The sequence below is a fragment of the Gossypium hirsutum genome, chromosome A02, assembly GCF_007990345.1.
Source record: "Gossypium hirsutum isolate 1008001.06 chromosome A02, Gossypium_hirsutum_v2.1, whole genome shotgun sequence".
In the NCBI taxonomy this organism is placed as follows: domain Eukaryota; kingdom Viridiplantae; phylum Streptophyta; class Magnoliopsida; order Malvales; family Malvaceae; genus Gossypium; species Gossypium hirsutum.
Window position 1 is genome coordinate 10,463,283 of NC_053425.1, and position 25,174 is coordinate 10,488,456.

General features: G+C 32.1%; 1 protein-coding gene, 1 long non-coding RNA gene and 1 pseudogene across 2 annotated transcripts; 1 reads left to right on the forward strand and 2 right to left on the reverse strand.

Moving 5' to 3' along the window:
* The first annotated feature begins 279 nt into the window (after positions 1-279).
* On the forward strand, positions 280-9,094 carry LOC107952306 (type IV inositol polyphosphate 5-phosphatase 3-like; annotated as a pseudogene).
* A 4,248-nt stretch (positions 9,095-13,342) lies between these two features.
* LOC121203370 (uncharacterized) lies at positions 13,343-13,974 on the reverse strand. The gene is made up of 2 exons (XR_005911899.1): positions 13,910-13,974; positions 13,343-13,425 (listed from the first exon to the last, which is right to left on the reverse strand). It is a non-coding gene; the product is annotated as an uncharacterized lncRNA (long non-coding RNA).
* A 28-nt stretch (positions 13,975-14,002) lies between these two features.
* Positions 14,003-15,020, reverse strand: LOC107951609 (AUGMIN subunit 1; the record flags this gene model as incomplete). The annotated part of the gene is made up of 4 exons (XM_041090770.1): positions 14,003-14,177; positions 14,269-14,403; positions 14,508-14,640; positions 14,735-15,020. Coding segments are annotated over 4 exons (714 nt in total), but the record flags the coding sequence as incomplete, so codon positions are not given.
* Between the last annotated feature and the right edge of the window lie 10,154 nt (positions 15,021-25,174).

Below are 25,174 nucleotides of genomic sequence, written 5' to 3' on the forward strand. Positions count from 1 at the left end.
ATTTCATATTTTTAATTTGATATATTTATGTATTTAAATTTTATTTTACTCATTATTTAATATAATTTTTTATTTTAATATTCTACATATTGTATATATTATTACTAATTAATTTTAAATTATATTAATTATTTATTATATCTTATTTTTATAAGAAGAAATTTTTATTTTTTATTTATAAAAAAATAAATACGGATATAAAAAAAAATTTGAATGGAGTTCAGCTTACTTACGGCCGCTACTAAGTGTTGCAACATGCATAAATGACAGATCTGCCAAAGGAGAACCAAACAAATTTCCTCTTTGAATAAACCAAATACGAAGAGAAAGTAAAACGCTCTGCTTCTGGCTGCAGAGAAAAAGGCAAAAAAAAAAAAAAATCCAATATTTTCCCCTTTTCCCTGAAACTTAAGGAAACTTCAAACTTGCCTCTTTTAAGGAGCAAGTGCTAAGCAGATCAAGTTTCATTTTCTCGGAAATTTCAGTTTTTCCTTTTCTGTTTCTTCTACAGAAGCAAAGTTGATTCAGTCATCAAGCAAAACAGGTATGAATCTCTTCGATTCTTTATTTTCATTTTTCTTAACATTTGATTCACTCATTACTTAGCAGTCACACACTGCTTGTTCTTCTGCAAATGAAATCTAACATTGTATTTCAAATGTATATATACATATATAAATGGAGGAAAAGATACTCATGTAGGAGACGGCTATACTGTTGATTAATTTTCAAGAGAGATTAATTAAGTCGATTTTCAATTTAAAAAAAAAAATTAAATCGATCAAACTGACCGATTCCACAACCACAATATTAGTTTACACCGTCACGAATCAAAGACTACAAAATTCTAATTCATAATTTTTTTTATTACTACAAAATTCAAATTCATAATATTTTTTTATTATGTGTTGGAAAAAAAAGAGATTATTTTGAAAAAAAATTAAGTGTTAAAAGAAAAAAAAAGGAAATAGATCGATAGTTGAGCATTATTGACATCTCCACTATGACATGTTTACTTAAAACTGATTTTTTTATTCTTAATTTTGAAAATCAAATGGAATTGAATCAGTAAAAATTGATATTATATATTTAATTTTCTTTGACACTTAAAATTATTTTTATTAAACAAAAAATATACCTGTTTTATAACAGGAAAGGATAAGAAGTACATATTATCGAAGTATTTTGTCATTCGATACAAAAAAAAAAGGAGAGTAGTTTGTCGGTACACTATAACCGCAGATGATTCCAGAAACATTCATTTGCTAATTAAATTTTTTTTTGGTATAAGCTTAAAACCAATCCAATTGGATTGAGAGAATTTGAAATTTTGACAGATTTGACACCTAAAGTTTTAGTAGTAATAATCGGTTGAAAGCCGGCCAGCTCACTACTTTTATTTTCCCACCGAAGGTAGTTACTGCTGACCTTTCCCTACTGCTTTTCATTTATTTTCCCTCTTTCTATTTCCAATTGACTTTGGCTTCCATTGTTGTTGGGTTTTTTTTTGGTTCATCTTCTTCTTTCTTCATTTCTCTACTTTTTTTTTTGGATACACAGCCATGAGACAAGGTTCAAAACACCATTCAGAGGTATTTTTTTTCTTTATCTTAGGCTTTGTTTTTTTAAATATGGGATATCTAAGAGAGGATTTACAGAGAAGTTGGGCTGAAATCTGCTGTTTTGGTTGCTTCTGCATACAGCACTTTTGGCCTAGTGCTTTCATGCGGAAATTGCTCAACATCACTCCCAGAGGCTCCGATTACAGCGCTGATACTGAAGAAGAAGATGACGTTGGTTCTGATTCTGAAACCGAAGGTAACTTTCATCGTTTTCTTCAAAATTTGGATTTTCCACAGTTTTTTTTAAATAAGGAAACAGTGTGCGAGGCAGAATTTTTTTTAGCTGAAATTAAATTGTATATTTTAAAGATAGCACCATTTTAATACTCTACATTTTATAATTTTAAAAAATATTAAATTAAAATTTTATATTTTTGGTTAAAGTGTAATTTTAATATTATTAATTTAAAATTTTATAAATTATAAAGTTATTAAATGGAAAATTGTCCATTTTAGGCCCTGCCAACTTCTCTGGCTCCGCCACTGTAAGGAAATATGGGATTTTTTTGCGGTTTTTATGTGTTGTGGAGTTGTTTTTGAGGACTCGTTTTTGGTTGTGGGAATACCTTTTGGTTGAGGCTAAATGTGAATTGGGTTTTGCAGAATTCTTTGAATGTAGCCATGGAAGAGTATCAAGGTTTAAAGAGAGCAGAGAGGAGGAGCCTCCGTCTGATCTAAATGGTAATGATTTTGATCCATTACTAACGTCGAAGTTCTCATTTTGCTATATCATTGGGTCCAAGTTATCTTCTATTTTATTGACGCTCGAGACTTGTGGACCGTCTAGTCCGAAAATTTGGGTCGTAGAAATTCAAAATTCAGTTTTATTACCAGCTGGTCTGTGAAGGAGCCGAACTGAAATGGTTCTGATATTGGGTTTGACGTTTCTTTTCAACATAAGATGGTTGATGATTTAGTACAAAGCTTATTCAGTTTAATTAGAATTGAGAGAAGATAATGCAACCATGCCCAGGCCCACGAGTCCAGCCTCTTTCATTGTTTTTATGTGCAGCCAGTGGGCTCTTTTAAATGGACGGTGTGATTATTGCGGTTAGTATAAAAATAATAATAATAATAGTATAAAAATAACAATAACTGTAAAATTAAATACTATAATGTAGTCGAAGTAAATGCGCATCAAAGGATGGAATCATGTATGAAGGAAGTTTTTATTTATTTATTTTTATTTGGCTGGGAGAGAATTGATCAACATGATAAGAGTTTTTTAATGACGGTTTGTTATTGATGGTGGAGAATTTATTTTATTTATTTATTAATCTTCTTGCTTTTCCTTCCAATTTGTTGCTATCTATAGGGATGTGCACTTCTAACAATACTTAAAAGGACACATGAGGGCCACATAAAAATGGAATTATCGATAGCATCTGACTAAGCCAGTGTTTTAAGACTAGAAGTATTTAAGTTTTACCTCATGACTTTATTATTTACAACCAAATTGCCTTTCAAATGCTGTGAAACTAATTAGTCAGGTACTATTATTTATCCGTACAATTTTTAGGAGGGAACTTTTTAACCTCTTGTTCAGTTTTAATCAAATTTCCCTGCAACCAAAGACTTAATGTTGGAATGTTATAATGTAATCTTTTGAGGCTTTACGAATCTCCAATCCAGGGAGTGGGATGAACTGCTCTCTTGATTTCTTTACTCCTTGCATACTCAAGTTCTCTTTTCCCTCTGTTTGAGTTCAGATAATATTACAAGGATAAGGAGAAGGAGACGAAAGTCAGAGACTTTTAGGGCACAATACATAGACTCAAAGGAAATAAGGTGCATTGCCTCTCCCTTGTTGATTTCACGCATAAATCTTAAACGTGTTGTGTTATTTTTGTAACTCAAAGGAGTTTGGTTGTTGTAAGGGTTGCTTCTGAAACCTTGTATTTTGTCCTATCCAATTAACAGAATATGCGTTGGTACCTGGAATGTTGGTGGTAAGTTCCACCTGACGACCTAGATATTGATGACTGGATAGATATCCATGAGCCTGCTGACATCTATGTGTTAGGGTAAGTATTTTCCTGAGATGCATTTTAAACTTTCTCCATTTTCTGGTTGTACACTTGAAGCTGGTTTTCTTTCCTTATTGTGTTGTAACCACAGGCAGGCAATGTTTTCATGGAAATGTTTTTAGGTAACTTTCATGATGTTTGTATCAGCTTGACCTGAAAATCCCTGTAATTTGTTCATGTCAACTCAGAATTTGGTGTATCTTACTTTGAGCAGTTATTCCTATCTTTGATTTTTTGTTATGTTCATCTTAAAATATGATAATTGCTTTATTTTTACAGTTTTCAGGAGATAGTACCATTAAATGCTGGGAATATATTTGGTGCTGAAGATAGCCGCCCAGTTCCAAAGTGGGAAAACATCATTCGTGAAGCACTCAATAGAATTCGACCTGCAGCTACCAAAGTAAAATGCTATAGTGATCCCCCATCTCCATCAAAGTTTGAGCCCTCTGATGATGTCCGGAATTTAGATGAGGAGATAAGTCTTGAAAGTGATAGTGATATTGGTGAAGAAATTTATCCATTGGATGAAGAACCCCTTGGTTTTGATGAATTCAATAATGCAGCTGAAAGTAAAACATTGTTCACTAATTCTGGGGTTTCAGAGTGTAATGATGGTTCTAAACTTGATGTGCCGGCGGAGCAGGATTTACAAAGGCAATTTTCTTCTCCAAAGAAGTTAGATAGACTGAATTGCTTGCGGATGGAGGGTTATGCTGAAAATGTAGAAGCCCCAGTCAGTCAACAAAATGCAAAATTTACTAGAATGCTTAGTGGGATTCAACAAAATGGAAAATTAACCAGAATTCTTAGTGGGACTGAAAGGATTGGTTTGAGCTGGCCAGAACCTCCACTAAATTTGCTATCTCAGCATGTTTTGGACAGACCAGCTTCTTTCAAATCAGTCAAATCTTTTAAAGCAACCAAGTCTTTTCGAACATATAGTTCCTTCAAGTCCATAAATGACATGGCATCAGGAATAGCTTTGCTTGCAGACCTTGACCTTGAATCCCTCATGAAGCGGAAAAGAAGATCTTCATATGTAAGAATAGTTAGCAAGCAAATGGTGGGAATTTTCCTCACTATTTGGGTCCGTAGGAGTTTGCGCAAGCATATTCAGAATTTGAAGGTGTCTACTGTTGGTGTTGGTGTAATGGGCTACATTGGTAACAAGGTATGGTCCTACCAGTAATGCTTGTTTTTGGAATTTTCTTTTTTGTCTTAAATTGAATGTTTGCTTTTTTCTGGGTCATGTTAGCACCTCATGGAACAGTTTAGTTTGTATATTGTGATGCTGTAGTCCACGTAATTTTTTAGATTATACACTTCAATATTTAGGCTCTCTGTAGCTAAGTTGGGGTGTGCCATAAACTGAATCATAACACTTAGAATCCGAGGATTATAACTTGGCCAGATGCACTTCTTTTTAAATAATTGATTACTTTTTTACCTCAAGTATTGTTCCCCCTTAGCATCAAAAGTCAAATGTCACTAAACTCAACTATAACTTTGAGCCTGACTTGTGAAGACTAATTCTTATTTCTTGATGCTGGTAATTGGTGTAGGTATTTTTCAGTGCATGGCATCTAGAAAATGTGATTTGTAGTGTTTAACAGCATAATTTTATTTCTTTGCAAGTTAATGTAGATTTTGTTATTGGGGTAAGAATGCTGTGCTTTTTTTTTCAGATTTTTTTAAATGATCTAACTAGCAGAGATAAGTACGAGGGATTTAGTAATTTAATATATATTTTAAGGAAGATCAGACCACACTTATTCATAATTTTAGGGAGTTCTTATAGGGTCGATTCAGTAAGTGGCCTTGGTGCCTTGAGAATGAATCCCTACTGCCCAAGGGCCACTCACTGATTGGGGCTATTGTCAGGGATGAGGTAACGCTACAACTGGATATACAGGACAGCCTTTGCACTGGAGTGAGGAACGTAGCATAGAAGAAGATTAAGGCACATTAGAAGCATGGACACTTGAAAGTAGGTGATTGAGACATGAACCTTGAGGGAGTATGGAAGATCATGTAGCCAGTGAGTTGGTGATGAATCATTTTTAGTGATAAGGAATGAAGTATAAGATAGGGTTGCTACATCTGCCCTTTTTCGCTAGTGATTTAGGTAATCCCATGTGTCAGCAAATGACTCGTCATGGTAGGTACTTTGATACTCCACAGGGGTCAATGCAAGAACCCACGGTTAAACAATCTCAGATTGAAGCCTACAAAACCTAAATGATCTATGACATTGGAAAGAGCTGATAGCAATGCAAGATTTCTGCTACTGAACCCAGGGTTACTCCAATCGAATGTCTAGTCTTTACCGACCTAGTTACATGTTCAGTGATAGTGTGATACATGCAAGAATGGTGAAAGAAACTAGCAAGTCTCTGTATTATGGGGACCTGTTCAAATTAGTCCCTTTACTATTAAATGAATCAATTTAGTCCTTGCTTTATTAAAAAGAACAAAATAAGATTAGATTTTAATGAAGTTAACATTTACTGTTTAAAAAATATCATTTATTGTTCAACAAAGTTGATATTTTTAAAGCTTTTATGGTTTGCAAATGAAAATTTTAATTTGGAGTTGAACTACCAATGAAAAATCCATTTCTTGTCATTTTTTAAATAGTAATGTTAACTCGGTTAAAATTTAGGCTTATTTTATTCTTTTTACTAGTATAAGATTAAATTGATCTATTTAATAGAGTAACCAATTTGAGAGAACTGGTAGGTACTTTCACCCTACAAGAACTGAAAGAAAGTTCCAAAGAATAAGATGTTATGGTTACAGTAAGTCCAAACCATGCATCTACAACATCTCACTGATTTTTTGCTTCCATGTTTTGTAAATTCTGCTTATCGGTGGTAATTATTGAAGCAATTTATTAGAACCATACTACTACATTCTTCGTCAAAATTTGAAGCTGTTGATCATGTTGTCATTCAATTCTGCCGTCTTCATCTAATATCATGGCCTTTTTTTCCCCCAGGGATCTATATCAGTCAGCATGTCCATATATCAAACACTTTTTTGTTTTATATGCACCCACCTGACATCAGGTGAAAAAGATGGAGACGAACTGAAAAGAAATTCTGATGTGCATGAAATACTTAGACGAACTCATTTTCATTCTCGTTCTGCAATTGGACTTCCCAAAAGCATTCATGATCATGAGTGAGTATGCTTTAATATCTACTTGCTGTGTGAATTTGTGGTTGTTTACTCATCCATCATTTTAGATGTTGTGTGCTTGGAACATGTAGTCTTTGTGGCATATTAACCCCTGAAAAAATTATTCATGTTTGATAATTGGGCCCCTTGCCCAAGGATTAATTTGGATCTTAGTGCCTATAAGCAGAATCTTAGGAGAAATTCTTAATTTAAATGTACCTCCCAAGAAAAGATATATTTTATGCTTATTTTTTTCTTTATTTAATGAGATGTTATGCTTGGTCAGGAATCAGAAAACCATTCTTTGGATGTGTACACTTATATTACTCATCTATCATTTGCCTAATTATATAACAGAGACGCCTTTTCATTTCAAGCAGAAAAATAATTTGGTTTGGTGATTTAAATTACCGACTCAACCTGTCATATGATAAAGCACGAGATTTCATCTCCAAGAGGGAGTGGTCCAAATTGATTGAGAGAGACCAGGTAGTTTACTTGTCCTACGCAAAGTCTAGGTCATTGCAGTTTTCTTATTTAGTATGAACTTTTGAAGGAGGTTGATAGGATGCTAGTGTAGCTATTAAATATATTATCATGACAGCTTGTACGAGAACTGCGAAAAGGTCGTGCATTTGATGGATGGTCTGAGGGTGCTTTAAATTTTGCTCCAACATACAAATATGAGTTAAATTCAAAGAAGTACTATGGAGAAGATCCCAAGATTGGGAGACGAATTCCTGCATGGTATGCTTAAAGACAATTATAAGATCTATGATCCATCCTTTGTTGTTTCTTTTTGTCTGATGAATTTCTTTTGTTCTTTTTTTCTTAATGCACCTCATCTTTCAGGTGTGACCGCATCCTTTCACGTGGTAAAGGAATGAGGCAACTAAGTTATAGGAGAACTGAGCAAAAACTTTCTGATCACCGCCCTGTTACTGCCATATATATGGCTGAGGTTGAGGTATTTTGTCCGAAGAAACTACAGCGCGCACTCACCTATACCAATGCTGAAATTGAAAATGAGGAAGTTGAAGCAGAGGATTTTGACTACTGATGTTGGAATGAGTCCATTAGTTGGATCAGGTGAGTGGTTTGCTATGTTTTCTCGTCCAGGAATACAAGTATATCCTTTCTACCACAAGTTGTAAATGTCATGGTGCATAATAGGGAAACAAAGTAATGCTGGCTGCACATAGTTACTAGATGTAGGGTGAGAGGAGGAATGGTTGAAGTTGACTAGAACCTAGGAATAAGGTAAGGAAACAAGATTAAACGCCTTTAAGAGAAGAAGTCTATGTTGCAGTAATGAGAATCTGTTTGTAGAAGCATGGATTAGTATATATAGGTTGAATGGTGGTTAATATTTCCATTGAGAATTTGAACCCCATTAAGTTTTAAGGTGATTTTTCTGAAATTAACGTGAGACACTTGGTGGTTGCAAACTATCTTGTGTTGTGGCACGCATCGAGGATTACATGAAGGTAAGTGGATTTTTTTTTGAAGTAGATGAAATTGATGCTAAATCAAATACCCTAGTAGGAGATCTATGTTTATCTAACGACTATCACCATTTGTCATGACATGGAATTCTATTCTGATTGGATGAAATAGATAGAAAATTGGAACATGGAATTAGGTGATCACATGCTAGAAAGGTTATTAAGACCAAATCATTTTTCCTGATTTTTATCACATCCCCTAATACCACAAACTAAGAACTTGAAAGTTGAAACCAAACTTATGAAAGGGATTCTGATGACATGTCCATTTTACATGTTATGTCGTATTGAATGTACCGAAACATGAGAAGTCTTGGGTCCAGGGTCTTTTCAGCAGTGGGTCCAATACTTGCGTAAACATATGCTTTGTTTATTTCCCTAAACAAAGGGCTTGCTTTCTGATGCAGGATAGGTTAGCCGAGAGATATGAAGGGATGCTAATCTATGCCTGAGCCTTTGAGGCTAGGGGTGAGAGCTCCTATAACTCTTGATATTTCCTACACTTTAGATTCATTCATTTTTTTTTCTATGTTATCGTATTGTATATTGCAATCATTGTATAAATGCATCAATTCTAGGGGTTCCACAAATAGATTCAAGAACAATGCCAAATAAAAATCAGAGCTTAGTTTGCATGTAGGCATTCAGCATCGGAATAAAGTTTTATAAATTTTCCCTTCTGCCAACAGATTTTTCTAGCTCATAAAATCTCGGTGTTTTAAAAAGAGATATAGTCAATGCATGTGTTTTGCTGCTATCTTTTTGTCAAAAAAAAAAAAAAATCCTCTATCTCTCTGCTTTTGGTGTGTGAAAAGTGACCAGTGGTCACATGAATCTTGACTTCTTGCATGGTAAAAAGAAAGAGCCACTTACGTATTCACTTTAACATAAATGTACTTTTACCATTATTTATAACTTCGTATTTTTGACAGTCTTTCTATAGCTTTAATATAGCAAATATCTGCGAGTGACGTTAAAGAAAATATGTTTTTCAGAAATGTATGCAACCAATGGCCTGAATGCATCTCTCAACCAGATACATGGTGACCTTAGGCAGGTCATTACATTAGCCATTAGATGTTTCTTTATTCAGCTATCTTCTGTATAACATGCCATGACTAACATTTTCCTAAGCTTTTAAAGATAAACCATTTTTATCTTTTTCCTGTACTTCTTTTGGTTGTGAAATGGAAGTATGAAAGGATTCATTTATATTAAATTTGAAAGATCATCAAATGTCGTGCTGATCTATCTGGATTTTCTGTAGAATTATTTTTACTTCGCTGTTTGTTCTTTGAGATTGGGATTTACTCATCATGGTTTAATTGTTTGCCTGTCTTGAGGAAAATTCCAAATGAATGCCAATCCTTGAATCTTACACCTAACCAGGCCTAAATTACCGATTTCACTTCAAGTTTATATGTAAACCGAGGTTGTTTTTAATGTATCAGTGTCTTATTTTAATGTATCATTTTGAGTTTATTGATATTTTTATTTTCACATATATATATATTTATTGTTTAATTTTTAGTTTCTTAATAAATTATTTTATATATATGTGCAAAAATAATTTAATTACATTTGTATAACTTATATTATACATATTTATATACAAATATAAGTTTTTAAAATTATTAATTAAGTTAGATAACGTAGTTTAGTAATTAACTTAATAATTTCAAGTTTTAATGTAGTTTTTAAAATGATTTAAGATAAAAAAAATAAAAAATAGGTTCAAAATATAAAAATTTTGTACTAATCTTGTCACGCACCAGTTTAAGTTAGTATTGATTGAAATAAGTATAAATATATAGAAGGCCAAAATACATCGAAAATCTTGATCAGAATGAAATTAAAATTAATTGGTACACTAAAATAATATACACCGTTTGATACAACCATTATCGATATAACCATTATCGATATGATAAGAGCCACCCTGATATAGAGCTATGTAATGGTATAAATTTAAACAAATTAAAAGATGAGGAGGGTTTGGCAAATATAACCCGAATCTTAGGGTGAAAACCTCTTTGCTTTTTTAGGTTAATGTCACATTTATCCTCTAAACTTTAGGCTAATGCTAACTCTGGTCTGGTACGTATACTAAAGAACAGAATTACAGTTTGGCATCTTTATTATGGTTCAGTTATACATTCCACCCGTTACAAATATCTGCTAATGTATCGTCAGCCACATAATTAATTACATTTGCACCGCTATACTTATACTATTATCACAAAAGCCGGTTGAGTAAGAAATAGGGTAATCTACAAAAATAGTCACTTTTGTTTGTCTCAGGTTATATTTTAGTTATTTATGTTTAAAATGTTACGCTTTAATCACTTATGTTATTATTTTGTTACGAAATGATCACTCTACCATTAAGTTCTGTTATCTTTCTAACGGTAATCGTAAGTGGCAGTCTAACTAGATTTTAAGTGCCAACTTGAATTTCTAAATGGGATAAAAATAAATTTTTAATCAAAAAATTTAATTAATTAAAATTTTTAAACCTAAACCATAACTAAAAAAATTGTTTATATCCTCTTTTTAATTTTTCTTCCATCTGTTCCTTTTTTCAATGATTTGTTTTTCTCATTTGACTGGAAAAACTATTATTAAGATCAAAATAGTTGAAATCAAATTGACTGCTTCATAAAGATGGATTCAATGGAAGGTTCAGGTATGTCTTTTTTGCATTCCTCTATCTTTTTTATTCAATACTAAAAAACAAAAGATTAGATTTTTTATTGTTTAATGAAAACTTTAAATTAAAATTTGTGATATTTTCTTCTACTTTTTGAAATTGTTTGTAAACATGTATTTTATTTTGCATCAATAGACATCCCATAAAATGCAACCAGAAACATGTTTCATTCAAGCTAATTTTAAAATTTTCACAAAAAGGCGGTTACTTTTACTGTTCTTGTTCCTAATTATTATATTTTCTAGTTCTTTCATAGTTCTTGAATAATTGGTTTTTCAATCAAATATTTTCTGATTTGAATCAACTTGTATGTTCACAATTTCTTTGTGGGTATTCTAGATTATTCTTTCTTATTGTTGATTTCAATTATTTTGATATTAATAATAGTTTTTCTAGTCAAATGAAAAAAAAAACTCATTGAAAAAAATAAGAGATAGAAGATTTAGGTTTGAAAATTTTAATTAATTAAATTTTTTAATTAAAAATTTATTTTCATCCCATTTAGAAATCTAAGTTAGCACCTAAAATCTAGTTGTACTGCCACCTACGATTACCGTTAGAGAAATAACGGAACTTAACGGTAGAGTGATCACTTCGTAACAAAATAATAACATAAGTGACTAAAACGTAATATTTTAAACATAAATAACTAAAATATAACTTGAGACAAACAAAAATAACTATTTTTATAGATTACCCTAAGAAATATAAAGAGAAAAGTAATTTTAATATATTATGTCATATAGAATCATGGATAGATTTTCTTTCTTATTTGAATAATTAAAAGGAATCCTTACCGTGTTGTAATCGAAGGAGATGCTGTGTGATTAAGAAGCTGCAGAAAAATGAGGAAAATTATAAACTTGGTTAAAATGAAATTTTTATAAATATAATAGCTTTTATATGTATTAAACATTATTTTATATTTTTGGAGGGGCAAAGCGCCGCCCTGCCTATCTTGTACTTCAGATACTTTGCAACAGTTGGAAATGTGCTCAGTAACAGCCCACAATCTTGTCGAGATGGGTTTGACTATTTACTTCAATCATTATTGTTTTGAATACGATCACATCAAATTACAAATGTTTTAGTTGAGAATGCTTTAATTTTATCTAGAGTAAGACCACGTTTGGTTCGCTGTATTGGATTAGAGGTGTATTGGATTGGATTAGAGGTGTAATGGAATAGAGGTGTAATAGCAAATCAACTGTTTGGTTGAATGTAATGGAATAGAGGCGTAATAGTAAAACTGTGTTTGGTTGAATGTAATAGAGGTGTAATAGCATAATGGAGAAAACTAAAATGACCAGAATACCCTTAGCATAAATTTGTTTTGGTAAATGATTATTGTTATTGTTATTTAAATTTTAATAAGATTATTTATTATCAAAAATAAATAATTTAATCATATTTAAACATAATTATTATTTAATATATTTTAATTAAAATATATAATTTAATAAAATTCTTAATAATTAGCAGAAATTTGTTTTGGTAAATTATTTTATTTAAATTTTAATAAGATTAATATCAATAATAAATAATTTAATCATATTTAAACATAATTATTATTAAATATATTTTAATTAAAATATATAATTTAATAAAATTCTTAATAATTAATATTCTTATATGAATTTACTCAAACCATAATATATGATACTGTAAAATATAAAATAACATAATTATTATTAAATATAATATAATTAAAATATATAATTTAATAAAATTCTTAATAATTAATATTCTTATATGAATTTACTCAAATCATAATATATGATTATAACTAATATGATTTAATTAAATATATGATTTAATAAAATTTAAAATTATTATAACTAATATGATTATAGTTTATGAATTTGTATAATTTAAAATAATAATTATTACATATAATTTAATAATAATATATAATTTCATAAAATTCTTGATAATAAAAATTTGCAAAAGTTGATGACAAAGGGGAAAGAGCAGGAGCTTAAGACGATAACATTACAACGTGCATGCATAAGCACTACAAAGATCCATAGAAACCTCATATATTTACAATTACTATTTTACTCTTGTAGCTTTACATGAAGACATGATGGGCGATGAACAGACAAGAGGATCCATTACCAAAGAGTCTGATATAGGAAATAAAGACCAAGTATAATGGAGAAGAAATTTTGATATGTATATAGAAAACATTAACACCAAAGCACAATAGTGCTCCAATGCCAACCATGATAACATATTACCGGAGGTAGGTCCTGGTAGCTCCTCAAAGTATCTAAGATGGGTTTGGTCTTCTTATCTAAGTCCTTCCTGTGTTCGGCCATTTCAACCAACACCCCATGATTAATTTCAGGTGTGTAGCCCACACGATTCAGTAATGCCTGTCAAACAAGATTAAGCATAAATGAAACGCAGAAAGAATTCATGCAAGCAACATATAGGTGATAATTAGATAGCCAAAATCTTGATAAATTAACAATGAGTGAGAAAACAAGAATAGCTACATCCTTGTAGCTTTATATGCAGTACTTTATTATTTAAATTCCAATATATGCAAAAGTGCAATATTCACCAAGGAAAATGATTCTTCTACTAAAATGATCTAATGATAAATTGTCCAAGACTATGAACTAGTACCTCAGCTAATGATTTTTCAGCTTTAAAACAGAATCCGTACAATAATTCTATTCCAACTCTGCCTATATATGAAGTTCTAAGTCTCATGTTCAATCCATTTTATTTATAATTTCGAATAGTAATAAAAAGTCATTTTATACATTGAATGTCCTGTCTATATGGTTGATAAACTTTAACCCTACCACTCAAATCAAACCATGCATATCCAGTTAAATTTCATCCACTTACGGCAAAGGCAGCTTCTCTTTCCACCCATTTTTGTCCCTTTTAACTGATAAATAGCATGTTCATCTTAGAAGAACCAACAACTTAAATTTCTGTAACTAGTTTTGCATCTTAATGCATCCCTGAAAATAAAAATACAAAGGATACCCTATAGTTGTTATACTGTTGCATGTACTGTCGCTCCTTTGACGCCATAACACCCAAGTTCGTCTTCCAATTTTCCATTTGAGCATCACATGGAGCCACATCATCTTCTAGTTGTGCTAATGTCCTATATGAAAATATCAATTTCTTCTCAATAACCATCAAATAGACTCAAACGAAGGGCTAAATTTAGGGTGGTAAACGTACAAATTCTTTACCTTTTCAAATAGGTTAACCTAGCTATTGCTTTTCGAGTATACTCAAGAAGAGTTTTAGACTCTTTGTGCACTTTAGCCCTCTTCTCATCTACCCCAGTCTTTCTCAAAGAAATATCACCCATTGCTACAAGAAAACTAGATCCATTTTGTTTTTCTTCCTCGTTAGGTTCCAAATATAATACATGGAAATCAACATGAATTACGGAAGTTTTCAAAATTGTAAATTGAAAGCAACCCACCTACTAAGTTCGGTGTCTCGAATATTCAACAAATTAGCAACGTTTGCCAGAACTTGCGCCGATGCAACCACATTTGACGGCAAACTCTCCTGCGCTAATCCTACATTCTCCAATATCTCTCTAATTCGTGCAGCTATAAGAGATTTCAATTTTAGGAAGAACAAGATGAAATTGTTTGAATTTGAGAATTTCAATTCAATTTAGAAAGAAAAAAAACAAATTAGGACCTTGAGAACGGTATTCGGCGGCTTTCTGGCGAAAATCGTTGGCAACAATGTTGGCAGCTTGAGTCTTTGCCTGCGAGACGGTAGCCAGATTGTACAAATGAGCAATGCTTCGCGGAGTGTATTCGAAATCAGGGACTTCTTTCCCGGCGGCATCGAACTGAGCCAGAATAATAAACAAAAACGGTGGGAGATGGAAGGAGAAATTTTGAGGACAGAATAGGAGAGGGTCGGGTAGGGAGGGAGGGTAAAACAGAGAGCAGGGGACGGAAGGCGGACGTAATAGGTATTACAGGGATTTGGGAAGGGATTACAAAAGCAGCAAAAAAGGGGATTAGGTCGGGATTGGTTTACGCCCGTAATGCCTATTACAGCGAACCAAACGCCGGATTAGAGGCGTCATGTAATACGCGCGTATTCGGCCTGTATTGTATTAGGTAATACACTGAACCAAACATATCCTAAGGGTTTTGATTGATTTTGGAATTAAAATAAAATTAGTTAAAAATAAATAATTGGAAGAAGGAAAATTTCATATATGTATCGTTCCACAGGGCTTATGCTATCAATATAAATATAAAGAGCTTAAAAATTCAATGTAACAGTTCACATGAAATTACATGATAGGCTAATGACAAATAAGTGAAGATCTCTAATGGTGATAAGCGGTTGGGTAGTATGTATAACGAAATTATAGTATTTATATCTGATTATATTTCTTTTAGAGTTTTACTATCACAAATATAATATATTTACAATTACAAATATAATATTAGTTTAGATATATATTTGATTAATTACTATGATTTTGCTTTTTGAAAATTAGATTTAAGGATTTTTTTATTAAAATTTTCAATGAGAAAAATGTCATGTTTAGGTATGTTAAACATACTCAATTAAATATATTGTTGCTACCATGCTTTGCCAGTGATTTATCTTGCATCATGCATGCTTCGTCTGGGACCAAGGATATGCCACTTAACCACCCTAATAACACAACCACACAAATGAGACAGTGGCGACCTAACAAGGAATGATTGAATGACAAGCATGTCTATTAGAGGAGGACATGTAGCATAGAAGAGTAAACTTTATATATACATCTCTTGGCTCCATAGTAGGGAGTCTTCTTCTTCTTCTTCCTTATTCTTTAACAGCTTTCTCTCCAATTCAACAATATCTCAACCACCTTCTCTTCTCTTCATGGCTCTTCACCCCCTTAGGGTTAATATCTTTTCAAATCTGTCCACTATCCTTTTTTCACTCACATTTTCATAATGAACAATCCTTGCAAATATAGATGAACAAGAACAAGCCCCCCAAGCTCAACCGCAACCCCAAACAACTTAAGATTAACAGTTCTCTAGTGCATGACAACAATTCTCCCAATAGAAGACACAATCAAGTCGTCATTACGATCCGTATAACCTGTATGATTATATTATCCACATTATGTAAGCTATACACAATACCCCACCTAGATATTATGTTAATTACTAAATTAACAAAGCCAACCTTATACCTCTCATGGTGAATAGACTTTGCAAAACCTTAACTTTAGCTCATAACAGTTTATGAAAGTGCAAGAGAAAATGATAATTCTTGAAAAGCATATATCTATGTAGCAACTTCGTACCAACAACAACCAACAACAGCAGGAAGTAAACTTGCGAAACGAGAAGATCATTAAAGAGCTCAGGGAAAACAAAAATCTTTAAAAGTAAAATCCTACCAGAGGTAAAAAGAAGAAATCTCCCAATCTTTTCTTAACAAGTGGAGGAAACTAAGGTCTGATAGAAATCCAATGTTGAACCCACCATATCAGTTGCAAATGCAAGATAATTAATAACTAGCTCACTTTTCTTAAGATCAAATACAAGCCCTCAAAAAAGAAAATGAATTGCTTTTTGCAATACCAAGTCCGTTGAATTTGAATGAGACTATTCCAATAAGACTTTGGCTCTAAATGTGGCAAGAGAGTTCATGTCTCCAACTTTGATGTTGCCTAAGATGACCCTTAAGAGCATTTGGCACACTACAACAACCACATGAATATGCTAGGCACCTTCAATGCATTGAAGTGTCTTGCCTTTTTGATGACCTTAAGAGACCATGCAAGAGATTGGTATTTTTCCTCTCCAAGAGGGGCTCCATTCATTTTTAAATGAGCTTGCAAACCTATTTATGAACAGGTTCTTTTATTAGGATTTTGTGCCCTTAGTGTAAGGATTACGTCATTCTACTTATAATTTTCAAACTGATTATATAAATAAAATTCTATAATTAATTTATTATATCTTTGTATGGTTTTCCTCAAATGATTTTTGTATGAAAAGAAAAATGAATGAACGCATATTAGCTAATTGATTACCTAAAGGTTTAACAAATATTAAGTTGCATCATATTGTAGGATTATGACGTGAGAAGACAACTTATATGAGTAGGTAATCTAAAGTGTTCGTAGTTTATGGAATAAAACTGAGCAATTGACTCATAGGGTTAGTCAAAATTGAGAGATATCTTACCTTGAGTATCAGAGCAGTTGACTCTCAGAAAATAGAAACATATACGTGATTGTCTAGATTGACAATACATTAGACTAGAACCAAGTATAATTTATCTTGGATCCATTTATGAATTTCTTCACTTTTAACGTTCATGGTACAAAAGATGGATTGGATGTCAAATTAATTTCTTTGAATTATTATTTAATTGGATAATTGAAGTCCAAAGTAGAAATTAAATTAATAAGTCATCGTAGTTTTATTGAATGGGAAAATTAAATATATTTTCTTATCGGTTCTAGTACAGTAAAATTGTCACGACTTTAACAAACTTAGAAATGATTTGAGAAAAGAATTTAATTGACTAATTTAATTTAATTAATTAATTAATATTTTTTAAAATAGAAAAATATTTATTGGGTTGGTTAAAGTATATATGTTGGTTAAAAATTTAGATACCAAATATATTTGAACCTAGTATAGGAGACGAGCTTGAGAGCCCATCCCAATACAAGAGAGGCGACAAACTCTAGTCCCACTAAGAGTTGCCACCGCCCCTTAAGTTTTCCTAACAAGGAAACTATATTTTTCTCTTAAAATATTATTATTTAAATACTCATTATTGAAGTAAAACTCTTGTAACTTTTTCCTATACATAGGAACTATGAGATGATCTAATAAAAACACCAATTAAGCGCCATTACTCTGTCAACAAATAGTGGTAACTTATTTCTAGAATAAATTATATTTTCTACAAAACTCCAAAGTTTTATGTTTTCTATAGAGAGAAGAAAAAAACCTTTTCCACTGAAAATTAATCAAGGTTTCCATTCTGTGCGTTCGGTTTGTGTAATTTGTGCTTACACTTAAAGCAAGTCAAACTTCGAGTATAACGGAGAAGATCCTTTGGTTGAAATCCAAGAAATGACCTAGACCACGTTGCTCAAAGCATAAGTACTGATTTAATCTAGGGTTTATTATTATAAATATCACAAAGCTTTGTTTTTAGAAAAAACTTTAAACTTTCGTTGTGTTAGAAACATTGTTTTCTTAATCGATTTTTCCAACAGAAAGGCTTACGCCAAGGTGTTCCATTATTGCCTTATGTTTTTCTTTTGGTTATGGAAAGGCTTTCGTATATGATCTTACAATGAGAATACTGTGACCTCTGGAATCCCTTTAAGATCTCTTGTGAAGACCCACGACCCAACACTCATACAGTTATTTTTCATTTAGTTTTATTTGCAAAGGCTTAGTTTACCAAGTTGATAAGTGACCTGCCACAAATCGTAGTGGTAGTTTAGGTACTTTTCGACACTTAACGAGCTTGTTTTCTAGCTATTTTAGTATCTTTATTGCATTTTCAATTTTATTAGCTTAGAGTTAAATTATTACAAAATAAGTATTTTTTTGCAATATTTTCTAGTTAGTTGACCTATTGGTCTAATACTGGCCTTAAAGTGGTTTTAATGAGCTTCATTGAGTGTGCATGACACCTATTTTTAGGCCCAAAAGCATCAAAAACATCAAACGAGCTACAACACAAGCTTCTGGGGTCACAACAGAACCGATCAAATTCAAGAATTAAGATTCAAAGTTGTGTGTTGTGACACAATTTTGGGGGAAGGCAAAAATTAATTAAGGGTGTTTTCGTGCACACAACCCATAGTGAGTGTGATTAAGGCTTGTATTTTACCTAAATTGGGTTGCTAACTTTGTTTATATATAGTTAAACATAGGTTAAGCTTGGGAGCTTTTGGCAAAGCCATTTTAGGGTTTAATTATTAGATTTAGGATTTTAATTTAGTTTTATTTTCTTTAAAAAAATTATTTTTTTATTCTTCGACTTGGATTTGATTAAAGTCCAGGTATTCATTATTTAGTATTTTCATAATTTTCCTTTACGTTTCTCTTGTAAATGACAATATCTCGATAATAGTTAAAGGATTTCACGGATCCGAGTACATCAAGAGTCTCAAACAGACCAATTTCTATCTTTTGTACTTCTAATTTAATTTGTGTTCTTGCATGGTTAATTTAATTATGGTGAAGATGGTTATTGAATCGATGGGTGGCTAAGTTCTTTAAGGAGATTAACGAGCGGACGTGAGAGTGATTAATGGAAGAATGAAGGTTTCCCATATGATTAGTTGGTATAAATATATGTGTGCTTAAACTTAAGGATTGACGACCCTAGGAATCTAGGTTAAACGAGGTTGAGAGATAGGTTTGTTGAATAAATCCCAAGCCGTGTCGAACCATAATTTTTTAATATTCCAAGTTTGTATCATGACACGCATAGTCCCGTGACGCAACACAACACTTCGAACAAAAAAATGGGATATTAGGGCTACATTTCACGACACACACACCCTTATGTCCGACACGACATCAATTTTTTGCAATTTTTGGCCCGTATCTATGCACGACTTGTTGGGTTTCCTTTATATATTAGAGGGTTTCAACCTTAAACAATCACTTTCAAAAGACCTAACATCCCTAGAGCCTTTACACTTCTTCTACCATCTTCTCTTTTTGTAGGTACAACACATTAGAAAGCAACCTAACACGAACAACTTCATAACTCAAGGTTAGACATTCCAATCTCATTCATTGTTATGTGTTTGGGCATTATTCGTTTATTTTTTCTTGATTAAATTCGGTTACATGGAACCTTTCAAAGTGAGACATACTCAAGAGGGGTCGGTGAATTTTGACGCCAACCATTTCGACGACCCGAAAAATTGAACGATATTACTTGCAAATGAATGGTCGAATATTCATTCAAGAACATGGGTTTGATCCCTCATTAACTGATTGTGATAGCATTTGGGAGTTGGTGGATTTCCATTGTTGGTATAAATTTTGCTCAACCTCGAAAACACTAGCGGCCAGCGTAATAGTTTACAAATTTTACGCTTCACTAAAAGATTGGGAAATTACTTCTAAAAGAAGGAAAATTTCACAAATCACTTGGGTACCAAGACAATCCTAAAACCAACCCTTAAATACTATTAAAACACCTTCAAACAAGTTTAAAACATGTCAAAATCATACAACCTAAGTGCCTAACCAATGTGCCCTCATCGACGCCACAATTGAATTATCAAGTAAATTTGCATTCAATTTCAACAAATTCATACATTTCATCCATTCAGACATAAAAAACTAACAACATTATCATCACAACTTGATACCATATATTAACCTAAGTACCAATTCACTTGACGTTTATCACACATTTCCAAGGCAACCATGTAATAACTTTACATAAATAAGCATTTGCAACCTAAGTGCAAAACATGTCCAAACATTCACAAAATAAACAACCTATATACATTGTAACATCCCAAACCGTATCCGTCGCCGGAACAGGGTTACGAGGCATTACTGGAGTTTGCAAAACATTTACCGCTAAATCGAATCAAATACTAGTCAAATCACATTCATGTTACATAAACATACAAATCAAGCATTAAAGAATTCAATTCAAAGTTACACGAACTTACCTCGATATTCGTTTGTTAATAAAGTCTACTAATTCGAGACTTTTTCCTTGCCTCGATCTAACCTCGTATTTGAGTCATCCGGATCTATATAAATGAATTTAATCATCAATTTCATTCAATTTATATTCTATTGAGTTCAATCTACACTTTAGGCAAAATTACCATTTTGCCCTTAAACTTTTCATTAATTTCAATTTCGTTCTTAGGCTTGAAAACAAATAATGAAATTCATGCAATCTAATCATTTACCCAATTCTAACTTGAAATTCTATTAATTCAAGCCCTAATTCATCAATTAATTCAATATAAACCATGTCCAAAAATCTACTAACTTTCAAATTTTCAACATATACTAAGTAGAATTTTGTTCTAGGATCATAAAAACTCAAAAATTACAAGAAAATGACTTAAATTGTCTTACCAATTAAGCTTGGAACCTTTAAAAAAACCCTAAATTCTCTTTTCTTTTTCTTTTCCCTGTTTCATTTTGCTCCTCTGTTCTTATTCTCTCTTTTTGTTTTACTTTAATGTTATATATATTATAATAAAATAAAATAAATAATTAATATATTATTTACTTATTTGTTATGTAAATATAATAAAATATATAATTTATACTTAAAAATATCAGATTTTTTTAAAGGTTAAACCGACTCAATTCATATTAATGGCATATTTGCCTATTTAGCCCATTTGACTTTCCTTTAATCTATAATTAAGCTTTTACCTCTATTGCAATTTAATCCTTTTACTTAATTATTTTTAATTCAAGAAAATTCACTTAACTAAAACCTAATTAACTACATAAATAAATTCATAAATATTTATTAAAAATATTTATGAATTTGATTTACCGGAACGAAGTCTTGGGAATGCATTTTTTTATTCATTTCTCTAATTGACCACAAAATCAATAGAATTTACTTATTGAAATTTTCATGCAACCTTCTTATCATAATATATATCATGCCATAATATTAAAATAAAAATTTCTTTTTAGCTCAGATTTGTGGTTACGAAACCGCTGTTCTAATTTTACTAAAATTAGGCCGCTACAACTCTCCCCCCTTCAAGATGAAAATTTTACCAGTAAAATGATTCAGGTATTGTTTCCTCTTGCCTTCTCTGGTTCCCATGTGATTTCCTCAATACCATGTCGTTGCTAAAGGACTTTCATTAGATTTATCTTTTTATTTCTGAGTTCCTTCGTCTCTTGTGCTAAAATCTTAATTGGTTCTTCACTGTAAGTCATGTTGGGTTGAATCTCAATTTCTGCTAGTGAAATAACATGTGAAGGATTTGACCTGTATCGCCGTAGCATAGACACATAAAAAACATTATGAATTCTATCAAGCTATGGCGGTAATGCTAACTGATACGCAACTGGTCCAATTCGTTCTGTCACTTCATATGGCCCAATGAAACGTGGGCTTAATTTACCTTTATGACCAAATTGGAGAACTTTCTTCCAAGGTGACACTTCCAACCTGAAATTCAATCTCTTTTCGTTTAAGATCGGCATAAGACTTCTGACGATCTGAGGCTGCTTTCAGGCTATCCCGAATCACTCTCACTTTTTCTTTAGTTTCACGAAACAAGTCAACTCTGTGTATCTTTTCCTCACTGAGTTCTGTCCAATACGATGGAGTTCTACATTTTTGGCCATATAAAGCCTCATACGGTGCCATTTTAATACTATATTGATAACTGTTATTATAGAAAAATTCAATCAAAGGTAAATACCTTTCCTAATTACCTTTAAACTCTAGCACACAACATTGAAGCATATCCTCCAATACTTGAATTACACGTTCGGATAGGCCATCTGACTGAGGATGAAATGTAGTGTCGAAATACAATTGAGTTCCTAAAGCTTCTTGTAATTTGTCCCAGAAACGAGACGTAAATCGAGGATCTCTATCGAAAATAATTGAGACTAGCACTCCATGTAACCTAACAATCTTAGATATATATAATTCAGCCAACTTATCCAAAGATAAATCCATACATATCGGTATAAAGTGTGCTCACTTTGTCAATCAGTCGACGACTACCCATATAGCATCTTTCTTTTTCAGAGACAATGGTAATCCCGACACAAAGTCCATCGTTATCCTTTCTCATTTCCATTCTGGTAGATGTTCAGCTTTGACTTGCTAGCATACCAAACATTTCGATACAAATTCTAAAATATCACGTTTTATGCCTGGCCACCAGTACATCTCTTTCAAATCATTATACATTTTATTACTCCCTGAATGTACCGACATAATACCACAGTGAGCCTCGTGCAGAATCTTCAGTAAAAGCTGTAAATTATTCAGTACACACATTCTGCCTCTGAATAATAAACAACCATCCATACCAATCTGAAACTCTAAGTCAAAAACTGATTCACACTGTACTCGTTTAGCCTGTAACTCTTCATCATTTTTCTGAGATGTCAGTTTAGTTCTCAATTCAGCTATAACTAAACCATCATTAGATAGCGACAACCGGGTATTCATAGCTCGCAAAACAAACAGAGATTATCGACTCAAAGCATCAACAACTTCATTAGCCTTACCCGGATGATAGTCAATAACCAGATTATTGTCTTTTATCAATTCAATGTCAATAACCAGATTATTGTCTTTTATCAAATAATCCACCTGCGCTGTCTCAAATTTAAATCTTTCTGCGTCATCAAATATTTTAAACTTTTATGATCAGTATAAATATGACATTTTTCACCATACAAGTAATGCCGCCATATTTTCAGTGTAAACACAATAGCAGCTAACTCAGGATCATGTACCGAGTAGTTTCTTTCGTGTGGTTTAAGTCGTCTTGAAGTATAGGCTATTACTTTACCTTCTTTCTTCAAGACACAACCTAAACCATTTAATGAAGTATCACTGTAAATAATAAATTTCTTACCCAGTTTAGGCTGTACTAACACAGGCACTTTCATTAATAAGTCTTTCAATCTATTAAAACTCTGCTGATATTTATCAGTCCACTTGAACTTAACATCTTTCTACAGTAGACGAGTCATCGGAGAAGCTATCATCGAGAACCCTTGTACAAATCTCTGATAATATCCAGCTGATCCCAGAAAACTTCTGACTTCAAATACATTCTTCGGTGGATTCCAATTTACAATAGCTGAAATTTTACTCGGGTCTATTCTGACGCCTTCAGCAGATACAATATGTCTGAGAAAACCAACTTCTCGAAGCCAGAATTCACATTTATTGAATTTAGCATACAATTGCTTTTCTCGCAAAATTTGCAACACAATTATCAAATGATCTACATACTCCTTTTCATCTTATGAATAGACCAGAATATCATCAATAAATTGTAACACCCCTTACCCGAGACCGTCTCCGGAATCGAGTACGAGATGTCATCCAATTTAACTTACCGATTCGGAGCATAAAAATTTGCTTTTAAAATTAAATTAACTGTTCATAACAACACTGTCCACCTGCACAACTGTCACTAATTTAATTATAACTTGAGTTACGAAACTCAAAATTTAAATCCGTAAATTTTCCGTGAAACTAGACTCATATTCCTACTTACCATAAAATTTTAAGAATTTTTTACTTAGCACATTAGTACAGTTTATTCATTAAAGTATCCCCTGTTTCACAGCTCGACAGATCTGACCTCTTGGCGCTAAAAATCAAATATCTAATTGTAAAGAATTCATATAAGGTTACCATTAATTTATTTTGAAAATAGACTCACTAAGGAATCTAAACATATAAATTATGACCTATAATTATTTCTGTACAATTTATAATGATTTTCTAAAGTTAGAACAGGGGACTTCAAAAACCATTCTGACCCTATCTCACTAAAATTTAAATATCTCAAAATATAAAATTCCTTTGCCTACACCGTTTCTTTCATGTAAAAATAGACTTGATAAGATTTAATTCTATATATCATTCACCCTCTAATTCCATTTCTACTATTTATGGTGATTTTTCACATTCACGTCACTGCTGCTGTCAAAGAAACTGCTTCTTTGAATTAGTTACCTTTTAAACATACATAACTCCAAAACATATTCTTTAATAACTACTTCAATAGCTAACATTAGCCATATCATTTGGACATGCTCAAAATGATTAAGACTCTATACATGCCATAGTTTAAACATTTTGAAAAGCACATAATACAGAGATGGTTATGATAGTGTGATACGAGCTCCGACGGTCCACTATTCGTTCAAGTTCAAATCACTATAAAATAAAGGAAAGAAAGAGATGTGTAAGCTATAAATAGCTTAGTAAGTTACATGTAAACAATAATTACTCAATTAATAATTAACACTTTTAACATATAACTAATCAAAACATTTCTTAGCAATTTCAATCACTTACACATACACAATCTTACCAATTCACTTGCATATACATTTTCACACTTAACAT